At 40.8% G+C, this 19,843-nt stretch overlaps 1 protein-coding gene across 1 annotated transcript in view; it reads left to right on the top strand.

Moving 5' to 3' along the window:
- Nucleotides 1-1,204: 1,204 nt before the first annotated feature.
- nedd4a (NEDD4 E3 ubiquitin protein ligase a) overlaps nt 1,205-19,843 on the top strand; it is a 44,868-nt gene continuing 26,229 nt past the window's right edge. Inside the window, exons 1-5 of the mRNA XM_048262784.1 lie at nt 1,205-1,753; nt 2,675-2,748; nt 14,387-14,465; nt 14,585-14,623; nt 17,816-17,869. Of these exons, the coding sequence (XP_048118741.1) occupies nt 1,703-1,753; nt 2,675-2,748; nt 14,387-14,465; nt 14,585-14,623; nt 17,816-17,869 (297 nt within the window). The 5' untranslated portion in view covers nt 1,205-1,702. The remainder of the gene's footprint in view (nt 1,754-2,674; nt 2,749-14,386; nt 14,466-14,584; nt 14,624-17,815; nt 17,870-19,843) is intronic.

Genomic DNA, 19,843 nt, shown 5'->3' with positions numbered 1-19,843 from the left:
TCTCCCATGCCCACATCCACGGCTGAAGTGCCCTTGAGCAAGGCACCTAACCCCTCACTGCTCCCCGAGCACCGCTGAAGCAGGCAGCTCACTGCTCCTGGTTAGTGTGTGCTTCAACTCACTGTGTGTTCACTGTGTGCTGTTTGTGTTTCACTAAATCACGGATTGGAATAAATGCAGAGAAAAAATGTTTCCCTCACAGGATCAAAAGAGTACGTATAGGCTACTGATAGACCTTGTTTAGGATATAACGCTATCCAGTCTGTTGGTCACATAGGGCATGCAGTGAGAGTTCGGACGGGCTGCTCAATGATTTTTGAGCAGACCTTTTCCCCATTCTTAATCTTTATCCAGCGAGTCAATCCCCAGCTCAGTAGAAATCTGCATTTTTCCTTCCACTATATTGAATGGTGGTGGACCCTCTGTTTAGGATAACCATCACCCCATTTCCAGATTGTCTTGGATATTTGAATATCTTGTTAACTAAGGATGGACTGCACTACAAGGATGGGACTACACTACATCCTGCACCACTTCTACTCCCCATGAACATACGCCAGGGGCCTGATTGTGGACTTCAGCTCGGCGTTCAACACAATCATCCCAGAACTCATCTATCAGAAGCTCACCCAGCACAGTGCCTGCCTCCACCTGTCAGTGGATCAGCTTCCTGATAGACAGGCAGCATTAAGGTAGCACGCAGGATTATTCAGGACCCTTCACATCCTGTTTCCTGCGTTTGAGTGGCTCCCCTCGGGACGCAGACTCCGCTGTCCGCTTCGCCGGACACAGAGAAGGAAGGCAACCTTCATCCCGAGGGCTGTCCAGCTTATGAATGAGAACTGACGGACATGATTGTAATAGCCTCTATATGCACTTTTTTTAATTGTAGCACTAAGGAAGCACTTGAAGAACTTTTAACATTTTTTACAACTACTACTTGTGATTAATGATGGCATGTGGTGTGTATTGACTGCCCAGTGTGCCGGTGAAATATGTGTGTTGCTTGATCGTACAAGCGTGCTGGTCACGTGGTTGATTGTGTCCCTTGTTCCTTGAATCACTGAATAAGCTACTGTAATGCGCCCTTTTAAATTGCCCCTTGGGAACAAATAAAGTGCTTTGAATTGAATTGAAATGAATATAGGCCTGCACCCATAAGTAAAACAAATAAAAGTGACGTGTTGACGATATAATTTATAGTAAATAAAGTTTTAAGTAATTTATTAGCAGTAGGCCTACAGTAGCCTACGTGATGTCTTTGCTGTCTTTAGCTGATAGCCTAAATCATGCAGTCTGCATCCGGTTCGTGTTATTCTCTGAATGCCATTCCGAATGCCAAAAAAGGTGCGAAGATATATCCTGGAAAATATAGTATGTTAGTCATCTCTTTCTCCTCTCTCTCTTAACCTCTCTCTCTCACACACACACACACACACACACGAATTTCGATTTCAATCAGCGCGGTACGCAACTAGGGCGTGGAGGCGTGGCAAGCGGAAGGAAACTGGAGCCAGGATGAAGCTTGTTTGCCTTAAAACCACGACACATTTGCCAATATATCTATTCTCAAGTTACATCTTGAGTACACTATCTTCACAAGGCTTGGGGGAGAGGCAGCACATCCATTAATACATTCATTACTTGTTACCTTCCTCGCCAAACTCGTTATCGTTACTGAAGACATCTGAATCCCAGGAATATGAATATGGCTGGAATTCCTCCCGAGGTTCGAGGTCTTCAAACAGATGAGGTACCGTAAGTAAACTAGCTAGCGATAGCTAGCTAGCTTGTTTACATTATTCGTTTTCAAGTGAGCTAATTACATTTATAACATTAAAGTTAAAGTCATCATGGAGACTTGATGCTGTCGTTATCTGTTCGTTGAATATGAGAGGCTAACTTGCCAGCTAACAATAAACGACGTTAGGTTGATAAGTTGAATTCTCTCAGCCTGACTAACTTCGATAATACTAGTCAGACCACGATTTTATGTGAGCAGCGAGCGTTGACTTTTTATTACACTCGGAAGCCAGCAGATCAGCATCCACAGTATTGTACAATTTTTTGAAACAACGCGAACCTACGTTTCCGTCAGGAATGTATTATGTTGAAAATGTTCAGCGTTGTTATCGGTTTTAGCTGACAACCTAACACGACCCATTTACGTCAATTAAGGCATAGTATGTCGGTGTAGGGTCACGGTTGCCAAAATTGTATGTCTAGGTTGATTCCTGAGTAATCTAGATAACGTTAGCTACCATTAACGTTAGGCCTAGCTGCTACCTTTTGTCATGTGGATGTGGACATGGTAGAGTTAAATTGTACTAGCTAAAAGGACGTTAAATTTGTGTGGTTCCTTAACCAAAAATGACAGTAGCATATAGTCTACTTTTCCCATCTGTAGCCTGTCAGTCATGTGATGATTACCCATGGCACGTACAGTAGTAGGCTATAAAGTGGTGAGTCAGTAGTGTTGCGCCACTACACTTCAAGCAAGGCTTTAGAATTTCAATAATAAACGTGCGTGTTGGCATGTTTATGGGATGTGGCTTGGTGAACTCTACCATCAATAGTGCTTGACATTACAGACCTTTTTGAATTATTTTTAATTATACTGTCCAAGTACTCATATGTTGTTTAAAGGCAAACCCCATTCCCTGTACTTTAACAGGATGAAGCAAGGATTATCAGAGTCAAAGTCATTGCTGGTATTGGACTGGCCAAGAAGGACATTCTAGGTGCAAGGTGAGTGTCAAGTCAAGTAGCCTAAACTGTGTGTTCCTCATTAGAAAGTCTCTGGCTAAATGGTGGTTTGCTGGACTTCCTTGAATTTCCTCTTGGGGATCAATAAAGTATATATATATATATATATATATATATATATATATATATATATATATATCTCTTCCAGGCTAGGGGAGCATGGTACAGTTCTAATCTGGGTGGAACAAAAACCTTAAATATCAGGTCACCCACATAATTACTGCTTCCATAATCGGTGTCACAATATTTTGGAAACATTTGATACTTCTCAAATATCTGTCAGGGCAAACTGTGGGAGTTTTTTGTTTTGTCAACATATGTTATTTAGGAAATAGTCTAAGTGTCAAGTTGTGGTGTATGTTAAGGTGTATTGAAGTTTGCTCTGTTGTGTGCTGGTCTTGAGAATGTTGAATTGACCTTCTTTTAATTGTAGCTATATCTGTAGCTGGAATGGCAGTAGCTAACAACCTGTCCCTTGGCCTTGGGTGGACAGTACAGGCCAGTGCACTACACCTCTCTTACTAGACTAGGTACTCTTGGCTAGACTATTAGCTAGGGTTGGGTACCTATCACATTTGAACCAACATCGGTGCCGGTGCCTGAGGTTCGGTGTCAGTATTCAACAATGCTTTTTTCGGTACCTTAGCCTTACCGAATCCTTAACACCTTGTTTGTAACAACTACAACATTTAATTAAAGTAGCAAAAAACTCAATTTATACATTGAAAACGTTTTTAACACAATACAAACCCCTCTCCATTCCTAAAGTATGATATGAACAGTGGATAGTAAACTTTTTTTTTAAACAGACTCAATCAAACTCAAACTTAGAACAAATAATTAGTCCATTAGGGTTATGTGATGATAAGGCTATTTTAGGCCATGTTCATGAAAAAGGCAATCCATCCACTTTTGTATGTATTTTATGCGATTTAATAGTAGGTTATTATCCCCTCCTTCCCAGTTCTATCTTTGTTTAAGTTACTTTGTTTCAGTCAGTCTCTAACAGGCGTGCGTAGTATGCTAGTTTAAGTGAGTTTGGTTTTTCGGTTATTCTTTGGCAAATAAAACATTCCATGCCAACGTGAATTTGAACTTAGCTCGTTTTAAAGCAAAACATTGTCCCACCTTGAAACGCTATGCATAGCCTATCAAGTTATCTGTATGTGTAGGCTAACCAGCAAACTATCCTACAAAATGAACGGATTCTGTTTTCAGGTCAACTTGTATTTAATAATGAAATTGTAGCATTACATCGGGGAAGCAAAGACGCGTGTCTCACACAGTCGATGCGTGAGACTTGAGAGCCATTAGTGCCATTGACTTTGATGCTGGCTGCAGGTGTTCTGCTAATTACTGCTCCGTTTCAACCATCTCAGGTGAAATGTCACCAATTTTAGACTCTGATACCATCTTAGCAACATCCTGGATACCAGCCTAGCCACATCCTGGATGTACTTGAACTCGTAGGCAACGACAAAACAGACCAAATGTTTTACATCCTTATTATTTACTTTCATTATTGACAAGGGGTTACAATCCCAAATATAGCCTGAAAACCCTTGGCAGTAAAATGATTGTGTAAGATAGGGACAAGACAAGTGCATCACACTTGGCGTAACGATGTGCCGGGTTAAGGTAGGGATCATAATGTTGATTCAGAATCTCATGTGCCTACAATACCAGTCCGTAACAGAACAAATTACCGATATCTCAATGAACCACCATGACATGATGATCTCAAATATCACCAGAGCTGTTTGTAGGATCTTCATTCAAAATTGTTACACATACTCACAATAAGAGCCTGATGAACTGATTAGTTACTCAAGGTTATGGAGTCAAAGGTCAAGGTTGCATGGGGTCATGCACAGAAATGGAAATGCAGAGTGTGCATATCTCTGAAGAAGTTTGAAGGATCTTCAAACTTAGCACAGTTAATCCCCAAAATAGGCCATGGGCCAGAAGGGACTACTAATTAATGGTCAAGGCCATATAGTTGGTTTACCTATATACAATAGAGAACTTTGTGCATGGTATGGAGGTAGATGGGGCATATTTTAACTCGCGTCTAGAAGATATAGTAGACTTTAAGAAAATGTTCAGTTGGTTTTCCCTTATTATTACAGGCCAAAATATATCAGCTGTATACTTGGCTCACCTATACAATATAGGACTATGTATTGTGAATGGTATGGAGGAAGGGATGTAGTCAACTATTGTTAATGCGCATACAGCGGGTCTATAGGCTGACGAGCGAGACCCACATCAAGAGGGCCGGGGGACTCACCGTTTGCAGTGCTCAGTCCGAGGGGCGGGATAATCGGCTGTCTTTCAAATTCCCTCTGCACGCAATAGGATAGCGCTACAACTCATGAGTCCCATGCGTTTTCCCACCAGCTGAGCTAGTTGGCTAGTCCAAACTTTTGCCAATTTAAAATTCAAGGATTAAAGTTCTCCGTCATAGGACGGATTTCCGTCAATTTTTGATTTTAGAAATGTCATATTTGAGATCGATGCAGATCCGATAAGAAAAAAAATAGGAGGGATTATCACCTTTGCTTTTCCAAAGAACACGTATGGAGGAATAGATAGATAGATAGATAGATAGATAGATAGATAGATAGATAGATACTTTATTGATCCCCGAGGGGAAATTCAGGACTATAACGGTCTAAAAGTTGGATTATAGTGACACATTAGATACAGCTGATGAGGTTGGCCAATCCGTTTAACTTTTTTGGATATGATATTGTGAGCTCTATGTGCGAATTCGGAGAAGCGTGCGGTGACCATACATTTTGGTAGGGCAGAAAGTCTGACTTTTTTTTAATAGCCTATCATTTTGAGCTACATTAAAATTACATATTTTACAGGACTTTGCTGTATGCTTAAATCATGTCAGTCAGAATTGTAGATCAGTAACACATCAGTTAAGTTTGCACCGTTCTCATCACGTTAAACCAGCGAAGCATAACAAAACTTTTTTTGTTTTGTTCTGTCTGGCCTGCTGCTAACTATCTAATATTTTTAAGTAGTTGGGTTTTATAACTGCAACTCAAGACAGTTGGGTGTTATGGATAATTGTCTGACCACTCGCTGTAGAAACTAGGCTATATTATAGGATATACCTCATTCTCTGCAGCAACCTATGCCATACCTTTGAACACCGTTGCCTTCTCGTTTTTGCGCTGTCAAAAGATGCTATTAAATCCACTAGAAGCTAAACTAAGGAAGACACCAGGGTTAGCTAACGTATCTTCTAATTTAAACCTAATTTAACAGAAACTCAACATGGTTAACAGGTGCAACACTACTCGCCATTTCTGCATCTTGAAATGAAACGATAGGCCTAATTTATAACTGGCGGAATAATTTGAGTAGTTCTAGAATATGACCATGGGGCAGACTACTTTACGACCATACAGGCGTCTTTTAGCGCGGATTGCAATCCTCTTTAAAGCCGCCAGGGTTATGCAATAAATTATTGAGGAATGTGATCGTCGAGGTGCCCTGCCCCAACATTGCATGACACATTACACTCAACGAGAATCGCCATCATCATCCAAAAGTTGATGTCAATAGACCAAAAATAGTTGGAAAGCCTACAGAAACTATAGATAATTCATGTGACAATCACATTATTAAAAGTAGACTTGGAGCAATGATTTGACAGACAGCCTTTTAGCCTATTTTGCTTAGGCCTCACTTTTAACGACAGTAGGTTGTGAGTGTATGTTGACAAAAAATAACCATACAATTAAAATAGTCAACTTAAAACTTTGCTATAAAATATTATTAATTTATAGCACAAAACCATAACCAATAGGCCTACCAGAACCTCGCATATTAGCGTCATGATTTGTGTGCGTCTATTTGGCAAGGCCACTAGCTGTCATGGATGCGTTGTCGCTAAAGGAAGGCAGGTGTCAAAAGTTAAAAAATAAATGGAGATGGGCAGCTGTTGGAAACGGGGGAGAACTAACAAGCCATGGTGTAAAGAAATTAAAGTGCCAGGGGTTTGCTTTTGCGCGGTTCGCTGCAAGAAAATTGTTTATGGATGCAATAGGAAAACGTTTTAGCACGCCACCAATCAGAAGACCGCCGTAAGGTTAACGTTTGTGCACTTCAGGACATCTTACCTACCTGGTGCAACTAGCCACCACGACAGAGGAAGGCTACGTTTATCTATGGCTGACCGTTTTTACGTTTAGAAAGTAGGCTACGCATGTTCTTTCATAGCGCAACACGACCTGTCCCTCACCATATCGCAACCTCTTGTCAACCTTATACAATCTGTTGCTGAAGATAAAAGCACCGTCTCCAGATTGTCGTTATCTTGGAAAACTGAGTTGTCAAAAACTGAGTTGTCAAAATTACCATGTTTTCATTAAATGCGGATGAGGCAACAAATGGAAATATGAACAATATCTAGAATGTTCTGGTTCGTTACTTTGATGAGGAAATGGGAAGTCTTGCAAACTTGATTTTATAGATTTTACTTGGTGTTGAATTGCATATTAACAAGAAAAAAATCTCCCCTTTAAACACTTTTGGCCTGAAGTAATTAAATAAGAGTGCGTTAAAGCCTTTCTACAATATTGCTGCAGTAGAAAAGAACAGCAATGGCTAATTAGCAATGGTCAGGGATGGTACTAAAATATATTTTTGTTCATCAGGAAAACTCTATCTCAATCAAGAACACTCTCAATTTGCCTTATTCACATGGCTGCCACACATGCTAAAACGAGGCTACAGGGTACACAAACCATAGGATTGTTATGTTCTATGCATTCACCTGTAGGTGGCATTAATTATATAGTAAGTGTACCCTGTAGCCTTGTTTTGGTTTAAACAATGGCCGCCGTGTGAATAAGGCGAATACTCCCTTTACTTTGCTGTTTGCATCTTTTTGTACATTAAAAACCAATAGGTCGCGATCGCAAAAGGGGTGCTATCTCTATAGGTAGATAAGAACAACGTATGACTTATGGCCTGAAAAAAGTTCAGTCAAACGATTTTTTTTCACTTTAATCCCTGCTTAAAAGCTTAACTCGTGTCACACTGTTCGGCAACAGCAACATCCATCATCTTTGTTTTCAAGTAGCAGGGAACTCACGCCAAACCGTTGCAACTATGCCATCAATCATTATGTTAAGCCCACCTGCTGATTGACCTTATTGAAGTTTAATTTTTCCAGCTCGCAAGCAAACAGAGAGTTGCTAGAGACTATCCTGGCATCAAATTACATTTGCCGCTAGGGTGCGTCTAGATTTCTAGGCTAGCGGGTTTAGGCTTTTAAAGGATATATAGTGTAGGTGGTTGAATGACCTTTCCCTTAAAGGAAAATTCCGTTATTTAGCACTTGGAGTCCCTTTTCTGGTTTGTTTTGGATGAACTAGAGTGGTGGACACAGAAAAGTCGAGACGGGACCAATCGCCTTTGACTACTCGGAGTAGCTGCCTAGTAGAGGACGCTGGCAACAACAGACTGGTAGAACATCCTGTGGAGCTTGCTGCACACATTGAAGGACCGCAGCCTCCTTCAATGTGTACAGTACATCCTGCTCTGCAGTTTCTTGTAGAGTGCGTCAGTGTTGGCTGACCAGTCCAGTTTATTGTCCAGGTGGAGACCCAGATACTTGTAGGTGCTTACCACCTCCACATTGACCCCATCAATGGGGACTGGTAGCAGAGTGGGCTTAGACCTGCGGAAATCTCCTTGGTCTTTGAAGATGATTGAGTTTGCACCATTGCACACCAGGCTCCTGTACTCCTCCTCCTGCCCGTTCTTGATACACCCCACAATTGCAGTATCGTCAGAAAACTTCTGCATGTGGCATGACTCGGTGTTGTAGCAGAAGTCAGATGTATACAGGGTGAACTGTATATAAGGGGAGGGGGAGGGGTGCATTTGGGATCTGTGTGTCTGATGGCTGTTGACTGAGGTCGTTGTCGCCATGTGGGGGAGTGGTGCAATATCCAGTGATGGTGGGGGTACGATAGCCTGTGATGATGGAGGTGAGTGTTGTACTGGTATTGAGGGGGTGGGGGCTGGGGGATGGTGGACAGACCACCGCCATTGGAGCTGGAGCAGGGCAGTCAAACCTGTTGTAGAAGTGGTTCAACTGGCAACTGCAGCACTTCAAAGACCACTGGACCAAATGCTTCAGACATGAAAGAAATAAGCATTATTTTATCAACAAGGCTATCATGATTTAAGAACTGTTACAGTCATGACGCTTATGCTAATGTTACAACGGGAGGCTACCGCACGTTTTAATGGCTGCGTCAGGTTGTAACAAAGGTAGGTCCGAGGCTAGCCTGTCGATGTCACTGTTAAGTGGGGGGGAGGGGTGCATCTGGGATCTGTGTGTCTGATGGCTGTTGACTGAGGTCGTTGTCACCTCATTGTTCGTGATCGCCATGGTGAGTGTTGCACTGGTATTGAGGGGGTGTGGGAGTGGGGGCTGGGGGTGGTGGACAGACCACCGCCATTGGAGCTGGAGCAGGGCAGTCAAACCTGTTGTAGAAGTGGTTCAACTGGTTCGCCCTGTCCAGGTCCCCCTCCACAGAGCTGCTGCTCTTCTTTAGGCAAGTGATAATCTTCATGCCGTCCCATGCCTCCTTCAAGTTGTTTTCCTGCAACTTCTGTTCCACCTTCCTTCTGTAGTCCTCCTTAGCCTCCTTCAGCTTGACTTTGAGTTCCCCTTGCACGCGCCTCAGCTCTGCCATGTCCCCCTCTCTGAACGCCATCTTTTTCCTGTTAAGAAGGGTCTTGACATTGCTGGTTATCCAAGGCTTGTTGTTGGGAAAGCAGCGTACAGTTCTGGTGGGAACAACAATGTCCATACAGAAGTTCAGGTAGTCAGTAGTGCACTGTGTGACCTCCTCTAAGTCCTCTCCATTCTGTAACACACTCCAGTCAGTGCACTCGAAGCAGTCTCGCAGAGCCCAATTTCTGAAGGTGCGTGTGGCAACTGGTAGCCTCTGTACTTTGGGCTTGTACTCTCGCATACTAAAACAAATGGAATGTTGGAACATCGCGCTCCCCAACACGAGAAAGGTCGGGTTTGCTTCATTTTTTGATGATACGTTTTGAAGTTTTGTGTGAAAACGGAGGGTAGCCTACTTAACATAACTGTGGTTCTCTGAGTATCAATGTCATAAGATGGTTCATCACATTACACATCATGACATTACATAGGCCTACGTGTACACATGTGCAGGCCAATTATAGTGGGATTCAACTTCATGTAGCCTAGGCTAGCCACTTGCAGACGTCTAAGCTGACTGCATAACTCCGTTTTCAAACCGGAATTGTGCATATGTCATGGTTGAAAACGTCGAAGTCCAATCACCCAAATGTTTAACAGATATTTTTTGACGGTGATGACTGTGACGAGCTCAGACCCGCGGTAGGGGTCACGTGACCGCGGTATTGCGGTAATGCGGTTAGAAGTAGAAGCATCGATGTAGCGGTGGTTATCAACTCTCTGCTAACCCCATAGAACTCCCATTCATTTTGGATTTTTCGGAACTCTCATAACTTCATATAACATATACGATGTGCCGATATTTTAGCTTCTGTGTTATCTACATAAACAATAAAAGGCAAAACAAGACTCGACTACCTCGTACGTAACGTTAGGTTCCCGTAAGAAGAATGTTTAGCATGTCCGGTTGAAGGGAAGCTAACGCACTGAAGGGAGAACCATATTGTTTGGATAAGAAGTGTAGTCCAGCCAGCATGGAAACTTGTGAACAAAGCTATGTAGCCTACAATAGCATTGTATGTTAAGGGGACACCAGGCAACGTTTTCGTGTTAATTAATCATCTTCGTAAGTCGGTATATGGTTAAATGACTCATTGCGGGGCGAATGAAGGCTCTCTCGCCCGCCCCAACTGCCTGTAGGAAGAATATCCCACTTGCAAGTTCGGTGTATCCTACCCGCCGACCGAAGCAGGATCAGTTTACAGCACAGAGGCAGGCTAACGAAACGCTAGAGATTGTTGCAAACGTGTGTATAATGGCAGAGCCGGCGAAGAAGCAGCGAAAACCCTGGACGGAAGACGCAAGGAAAAGAGCTTCAGACCAAACGAGGGGGAGATTCGTAGAGAAAACGCACCAGGCTTGCCTGGTGTCCCTTTAAAGTAAAGCATAGAGGCAAGTAAACCCAATGAAAAACAGTAGTTTTACCGTTAGGTAGTCTAACGATAATCATTTCAGAGGTTTTCGATGGATTGACCGTAGGTCAGAAAAGTGGAAAGAAGATTAGCTTCAAGGCTATAACTTTTTTTTTTTTTTTGTTTTGTTTTACCATGACTGTTTTTGAAGATGATCATCATACCTGTCAACACTCCCGTTTTTCCCGGGTTTCTCCCGTATTTCAAGGTCATCTCCCGTTTTGTTATTTCTCCCGGAAAACTCCCGTAATTTGCATGGCCATCAAACTTCATTAAAATCATTGATCCATTCAGGTTGCCAGATTGTGTATGAAATACACACTACACACGATCACTTAGTTTCAATTTCAACCGTTTTGTCATAGGCCAAAACCTGGCAACCCAAAACCCAAATAAGGAAGCGGGTGCCGACTGCGCAGCCTGAGTCTCGTCGTAAGCAAGCGGGCTAGTTGAATGGCCTACTCCAGAACTAGCTGTTAGTTGAAATTAGCTGAAATAGTTGGGAATTTAATTGATTAACACATCACATAAACTGTTATTGAGTGTTGTTGATACACTGAACTTGTGCCCTCGGAACCAAATCTGACAGCAAGCAGCTTTGGAGTTTTGGAAGTAGGCTGCAGGCAGGCAGCTGGTGGATACATAACTGGTATGCGTAAGGTAATGGTAGCCTAAGGTAAAAGCAACAACCGAAATGCAGTGTTGAAACACGTGTATGAAACGTATTAAATATGCAAACACAGATCCCGTTTTTGGAAAGCTAAATGTTGACAGGTATGATGATGATCATGTGTGGTAGTTTCAACATTAACACGACTTGATATCACTTGTGAGGATGATGATGATGATAATAATAATACGTAAATAAATGTTTAACTTTGATGACTTTGAAGGCGAAGGAAGTGTGAGAAGAATTTCTGTGTATCTATCATATGAGTTACAAGATTCAGGTCGATGGCTAACGTCACGAAGTTAAGTGCGAGTCTGCGCACAGGGCTTAAATTTCACTGCGGGATTGCGGGTATTGCGCATAATTTGTTCAAGTCCCGCAACTCTAGCCATCATAATGCGAGAAATTCCCGCATACACTTTTACAGCCTGTCTGATGACGTTAATATAGCCTAATCATTAAGTGGCGTGAATGCGGTGCTATTGACCGGACTGATCAACTACCGAAGTTGAATTGAACATAGCCTCATGCAGACGACACACACACACGGGAGAGAGAGAGAGAGAGAACCACTTTGCGCCACGCAAATAGGCTACGCTTACCATGGCAAACTTTTACATCTGGAAAGAGCTCCTTGGTAACTATCCTGCTAGCTCAGGTCACGCCAACACTTGATCCCAGAAAGATTGTCTTCCCACATGTTAGTTTTTTGAACATTTATTGTATCTAATGACATAGAAAACATAATGATTTGCATACACATACCGCACTATGCACAACTTTTTATTCACTAGCTTAATTACAGCCTAAAACCATCAGGTTGAAGGGGCTAATTAATCCATAGAATTACTCTCAGGTATTTTCTTAAAGTGACAGGCACTCAATTACACCTACTATCACCAATGTGCACTCAATTGGACCTACACACCACATTAAAGATATGCCTAAGTGTTATAGGTTAAACGTCAATATGAGGCATTCAAATTACTAAATATGTTTAGCTAGTAGTAATTACTAGTAAAATGCTATACTTTAAAAAAATGCATTATTAAATAAATACACTCTATGAATTCAAAAATATATGATAGAAACATATCACATAAGTTATCATTTTCAGTGTGTGTTTGTGTGTGTGTGGAGAGTCAAGCAGAATCTAGGATGTCCACTGTTGTGAATGATCCCACTACAGTATATATTACTGATGACGCCAGGGGTGGTGGGGCCCCTAAAATCAAACACTTTTTAAAAAAAAAAAAGTATCGGCATTGAAATCGCAATTTTGACTTGGTATCAGAATCGACCCCCCCCCTCCCCCAAATTGTGTAAATCCCCCTACATGAATAACCTAAGGGGGAATTTCCCCATTTTGAAAAAATGAATTTTCCCCTGAAAGTACTGGGGACCAACTGAAAAATGACTCCGTGCCCTCCCATTGAGAACGACTGAGTCTGTTCGTCCATTTCTTTTACTGTCTATGGCTGCGAGCGAGGAGGAATCTGACCGGCGCTCACTCGAAAATCACTCAGATCTCTCAAAGTTGATTTCTCCTCTCTGTCTATGGTCCCAGCCCTACTAATAACTCCACATCCTTACAGCATACAGTCTCCTTCACTGTAACATGTCCGGGGTTGCACCATCTATTGTTAATGTACTATTGTTATGGTAATGTAAATTACCATAACCTTTACCATTATAATGTGAACTTGAACCCCAACCTCTTTATTCACCCCAGTAATAGACTCAGCATCCCGGAAAACTTATGATTCGATATATACACCATAAAAATTGACCCATTAGGTGTGGAGATATGCTATTCTTATATTCCACTGTTTTGGTGACCATTTTGGAAATATGGCAAAAAAAAAATTGCCACAGCCTAAATTTAATGTTATCATCCAGAAATGTTCACAAGATCTCCTAAGGACACCAGAAATGCAAAACCTCAATAACTTATTTTTTTAAGAGGTCCAATCTAATTTTGCAAGTTTTCCCTCTGACTAAAATGGGTCCATTCACACTATTTTTGTTGACCACTTCAGGTGTTACTTTAGTTGCACAGTGCTTACTTCTACATCCTCACCTGAGCTACTCCACAAGAGTGCTGAACAGAAGGAAATTGAATTTCAACTGAAGGTCTCCAGGCTATGATCTGTGAAAACTAGCCTTGTGAGATGCAGGGTACATTGGTAGCACCAGGTCATTGTAGTTTAGCACAAAACACTGACATTGACCTCTGACAGAAAGTACATGCTAGGGTTCATTAACAGGCATGCATCCATTATTTTGGATATGCAGGACAGGTACTTTAGTGTGGTAGTGGGTAAAATACAGTGAATGTCAATGTAAATTTCAAGGTGTGTGTACAAAACATGTACATCTCTGTCGGAGTGCAATGTGCAAGGAGGGGTTTCTCTACTATCGTAACATTTTTTTTTTTTTTTTGTTTTTATATGAATGCGTTTATCTGAATAAGGTTAGAAGAATAAAGCCAGTATAGCATTTTCATCTAGTGACTGTCAGAAACAAACAAAAAAATGGTGCTGTTAAAAACCTTTTCCCTTGCAAATATTACAAGTGTGCATTCTATTTTGGCCCAATTAGCTCTGCTCTTCAGCCTAAGGGGAAGGTGAAAAATTGTTTGGTTTATCACTGTTTTGGAATAACATCTTCTAAAGTCATTATCCTGTGACACTTAATGATATGATGATGCAAGATGTGATTTAGATGTTATTAAAACCCTTTTTTCCATTGTATTTCATCCAGTGATCCATATACAAGGGTCTCACTCTATGATGCCATCAATGGTGAACTGACAAGTGTTCAGACCAAGACAATTAAAAAGGTCAGTTGGCTGTCATAACTTTGCAACTTGACATTAAGATGGCTGTTTACATAGCTGATAACTTTAGCAGAAAATAATAAATAAATGCAGCTATCTTTTTCTCTTTCCTCACCTATTAGACATTGGACCCAAAATGGAATGAAGAATTCTTTTTCAGGGTAAGTAAACTATTAGCCTAGGTTTGATGTGTATTGTGTTGTGATGTCATGGAAAAAGGCACTGAATGGAAACAATTTACCTTTCCTCAGTATCTCAGCATGCTATCTCTATTCTTAACCCCTAACTGGCCTCACTTAAGTCTTGTTTACCCTCTATACTCCCTTATGCTGTTCATTGTGTTTTCTTGTTTGTATTAAGCATTATCCATTTTAGAGCTTATAACAACACTTAAATGTATCCATCCACCATGCCTAGTAGTAGCAATAGTGTGCTTTTAAGACAACATCTTAAAGGCACATTATGCAGGTTTTTTAGCTTAATATGCAAGTTTTTTCGATTCATTTAACCTCTTCAGAGTCATTGGAATGGTTATATGACTTTTTTTCGGGTTGAATGGTGGCCGTCTCGCTTCCCCCTAGCGCCTGTGAGCGGAAAAACCACCCTTGCAACTGTGGGCCGGTGGGCCGACGGCCTCAGTGTCAGGAAGTATAACGAGTGTAACAAATTGCTTTACTGCATTTAAATACACATACACCATAGGTTCTCAAAGTGCGGCCCGGGGGCCAATGGCGGCCCGCGGAAACATTTTTGGCGGCCCGCGATAACATCTGATAACATCTGTAAAAATGTTAAAACTGTACTGTATGCTTTGAAAAGAATGAATCTCCGTTTAGTGGTGTTTAAATTGGTCATCAGGTTTTCCAGTGGTGCTTTGGTAGCTGGAATTGGCCCAGAATAAGGCCTATACTGATAGGAAACAAGGCACACTGAGACTGTTTGTTCTGAATAAGTTTGTACTTGAAATGGACTGCAACCAGAACTGTTATATCCCAAATTTGTCTGTTGAGGGTAGAGAACCCCAGGGATTGTGTGTGCATTGTTTTGCCAGGTTTAGCCTCAGTTATGAATGAAAATACGTTTAATGCAATAAATATAAACGGTAGAGATGCAACCTGCTCATTAAAATGATTACAAATGGGATTTTTTTCCAGTTTTTTTTTTTCTCTCCCCCCGCCCCTTTGGCGGCCCTCCGTTCAATGTTGGGTTCCTGAATTGGCCCTCACCAATCAAAACTTTGAGAATCCCTGACATAGACGCTAGGCACCGGCTAGAAAAAGGTAGTGATGGAGTTTCTCAGACATTCGTCATGACAAAGCCAGCAAAAAAGAAGCAAAAACCGAGAAAAACAGTAAGGAAATTGCCAATACTACATAGTTTACCTTTAATGCCTCTGTCTCTTATGAGCACCACTAGAGGGCTTCATCTGAACAGTGCTTAGTTTGTTGTTTTGACCTCTGCTTTTGATGCTTACCACTTGTGAGCATATGGCTGTGTAAACATACTAGCTGGTTAAATATTAAAGTATATGCCTTTGTGAAGTTGTGGGAAACACAGAATTCAGTGGTGCATAGGTGCCATTGGACATTATGCTGTTAGAGTACTCTGTTAACTTGTTTGGATTATTAAACTAATGGGGATTTCTTTCTTCTGTGGTTGACCCCATTACCAAACTCCGAGAGGTGTCAGCTGGCCACTGGTATAATCATAATGTAATGGTAGTGTATTTACACTAGTTTTACCAATATAAGCGAATTTAAGGAAAACATCCCTAAAGTCAGCGATTCTGATCTCTGTAGGCAATGCAAGTGTCCTATATCCCAGTAAAGGAATCCTTACAGGGATTTCCAAATGTTTTGGCAGTGTCATTCTTGTTATAAACACAAGTTAAACTGTTTTCTTTTTTCCTGACCTTCACCAGGAAGTATTTATGTAGTGTCACACACCCCATCAAATATTCAGAGTGGTTCCACCTCAACTCGCTACCATGTTTATTTTACTTTGTAACCAAAGTAGCATACCTCATGAGAGTTGTCTACTTCCAAAGCTATCAGCTATTTTTTTCTAATTAAAACAGGCAAAAGAAAGCTTCTACATATGCACATCTGGTCTAGGTCTGGTCTTTGCAATCTTAGCTTTTGCATGACACTACAGTAACCAAATGGAGGTTTCTGCTGCAAATGTGGATAATGTAGTGTCAGTGGCGGATCGGATTATTTGTTCGCTTTCATTTGCGCCAATCGGTTTTCTATCGCTCATTTGCACGAGGGATAAACATATTTGTTGAAGTTAAACATATTTGTACTACATAGGAATACAGCTGAAGCATCCAATTAGCTAGCATGCAATACAGGGTCAGAGGAATATGTCACTAGAGGGCAAGCGGATGCACACACACACACACAATGGTCTGTGTGTGTGTGTGGCTTGTGTAAGGTTTAAAATAATTATTTATTTATTGTTATTAGATTATTTTGTTTTATTATTTCTTTACTGGATTGAGCTAAATGATGAGAAGAATACAACCAACATTGTTTGGTTGGCTAGTGTCTCTCTCTCTATCATTAGCATATTTGTTGCATACTTATCAGGTGTTTCCAATTACCCTGACAACCTTACCCTTTGATCCCAGATCTTTTGATCAGGAGAGCGTAGTTTTTTTATTTCACACAACACAGCTGATGGAAATGTCCACATATTTTGTGTAGCCAAAAATTAATGAATGTGTATAAAAAAAAATGTCAATGACGTGGATGGAAACCCAACCATGGCCTACGTTGTCTCTGCACATGGTGTGTTAGCCTAGAATAAAATGACAGTAGCATCTACTGCAGGTCTATCTTTGTTCATGACTGTGCTTTGATTGCATGCTGCTGCACGCTGACATGAGTCACCAGCCATTTGTGGGTTATGAGAGCCCCCCAGAATGAAATCAGAAGCTGGGCATCAGCCTGAGTTTACGCATGAGGGGCACCTCTAGTGTTTAAAAGGTGCTCTGAATCAGTGGTGTTAGCACTCTTGCTAAAACCTGATTATGACTTAACTCACAAACTCTGACCTTATTTACTGGCCAGACTGCTTGGGATACCTTTGACTGGTGCTAATGTTATCCTTGCATATCAGTTGTTTATAGCAAGGCACCGTATAGTTATGTTTGGTCTGAATCATGCTGTGTCCTCACCAGATCACCTTATTTGGCACTTTGTGTAGGAATTGTATTAGAATGAATCCTTACTACACTGTTTCATGACAATGTCACAATCACATTTTTATACTGAATAATCAGTATAATAGCTTGCTACATTAAATCAGTCGATGCATGTTGAAGTTGATAGCCTTTTCATTCTGTTTAGGTTCATCCCAGAAAACATCGACTGCTTTTGGAAGTGTTTGATGAGAATCGTCTGGTGAGTGTTTTTTTATGATACAAGTAGCCTCTGTCTCACGCACATCACCCTCATAATCTTGAACATCCATCACACACGAAAACACGTTAAAACACACAAAATACAGAATAATTTCTGAATAAATTGCACAAATATTTGAACCATAACCCAACCCATACTCAATCAACCAACCCATTCATCGTTTCAGCGCACATGCAAAACTCCAAAGTGGTCCTTTACAGATTATAAGACTACATTAAGCTTGACATTGTCCTTTTTTATTTATTTTTGTATACTTGTAGAGCTCTATATTGGTTTAAGTGAAAATGTAATTTTTCCCTCTACAATTTCAGTATGCTACTTTTCACATATAATGACTCAAACTGAGTTCAAGCAAAATACCTATTTGAAGCTGTTGGTATTGGAACTATACACAAGCTATATGCCCACCCCACTCTATAGAAATGTTTACAACATGAATTAGTAAGTTCACCTCCATGCAAGTATTGGAACTATACACAAGCTATATGCCCACTCTTGTGAAATGTTTGTACAACATAAGTAAGCTTACCACCGTGCAGGTGTTAACTTAAAAATATTTAAGAAAAGGGTTTTTGCATACCTCGAATACCTTCACCTTGAGACTGCCGCTATGCCCAAGTGAATAAACTTGAGAATTATTCATCTGGCTTTATTTGGACATTTCTTTATGGATTTACAGTAGCCTGTAGTCACCTAACCATACTCCTTATCAGTTCTCATCTTTGCTGAAATGAGCCAACATAAAGATTACAAAAACTTGTGTTGCTACACTGTACAGCCGCCTCATCCACAAACTTTAGTTTAATTTTAGATTTTTACTAGATGGAATAAAATATTGCTATATAGAATATGCTGTTTTGTGATGGCGTGTATAGAAGATTGTGTCCCATTGAGTATTTGGAAAGACCAATTAACTTTTCATTTCATTAACTTCTATAAAATTGGATTTGGTAGTCAAAGTCAACAAACATTTTTGTTGTCTTTGGCCATGGAAGGGGAAAAAAAATCAAGACAGGAATCTAAGAGAAATAATAGCAGCTGCATTATAGAGGGAGTCTATGTAAAGAAAATGCTTAAAGAAAACACTGTCTGCATAGAGAAACATCTGCCTGCTACAACTGGCATTTTGTCTTTCTCAGGTTTCAAACATGTTGCATTCCATGTGCCACTTACGATAGCCTCACTGTATTTCACAGCATAGTAATACTCAGGGCTGCCGGCATCAATGTTGTAGCATAGGATTCAGTTGCACAGGGGTTATTCGGTTGCTTTTATACCCAGTAATCACATCACACTGTGCCACATAATCTGCCATGATTAATTTGATTAATTTAAAAAATTAAATGCTTTTTGGTGGACATGGCACACATGCCTTTCCAGTTAGGAACTGAACTGTATTGATTTGGTACTTGGTCATATAACATGCTTGGGTATCTTGGTAAGCCATTCAGATTATTTTAACTGTCTCTGAAAGGGGTCACTAAATACCCTACCCTTTTATTAAATATTAAATAAAATATTCTCTTTAAAATTATTTTTTTTATGGAGAAAAGTCCAGTCATGACTTGATATGTGCATGTTTGTCGGCCATTCTAAACAATTAGTTAAGTCTACCTTCCTTTGCACCTTGGTCCCCCAGAATAGCTTAGCTGAGACCAGTTTTTTCTGATTGATGGCATGGAATGTTAATGACAGAGAAGCTGGCACCATAACCAGCATTTGATGCAACATAAGGTGTCAAATAGCATGTGATGTAGCACTATCGTTGTGAGCATGGGATACCTGAAAGCTGGTCAAATGAAAAGTAGTTTGTTGGTGCGCACATCCAAGGCAGGTGCTGGACAAAAAGTGCCTTCATCAGACTGAGAGCGTATAAGCTCGAAACGTTACACACGGGTGAATTAGTCAATAAAAATTCCTGATGGGAGCAAGTGTGCGGACAATCCACCTTTT

This window comes from Alosa alosa, chromosome 14 (genome assembly GCF_017589495.1).
Source record: "Alosa alosa isolate M-15738 ecotype Scorff River chromosome 14, AALO_Geno_1.1, whole genome shotgun sequence".
NCBI lineage: Eukaryota > Metazoa > Chordata > Actinopteri > Clupeiformes > Clupeidae > Alosa > Alosa alosa.
This window is presented reverse-complemented; position numbering and strand designations above follow the sequence as displayed.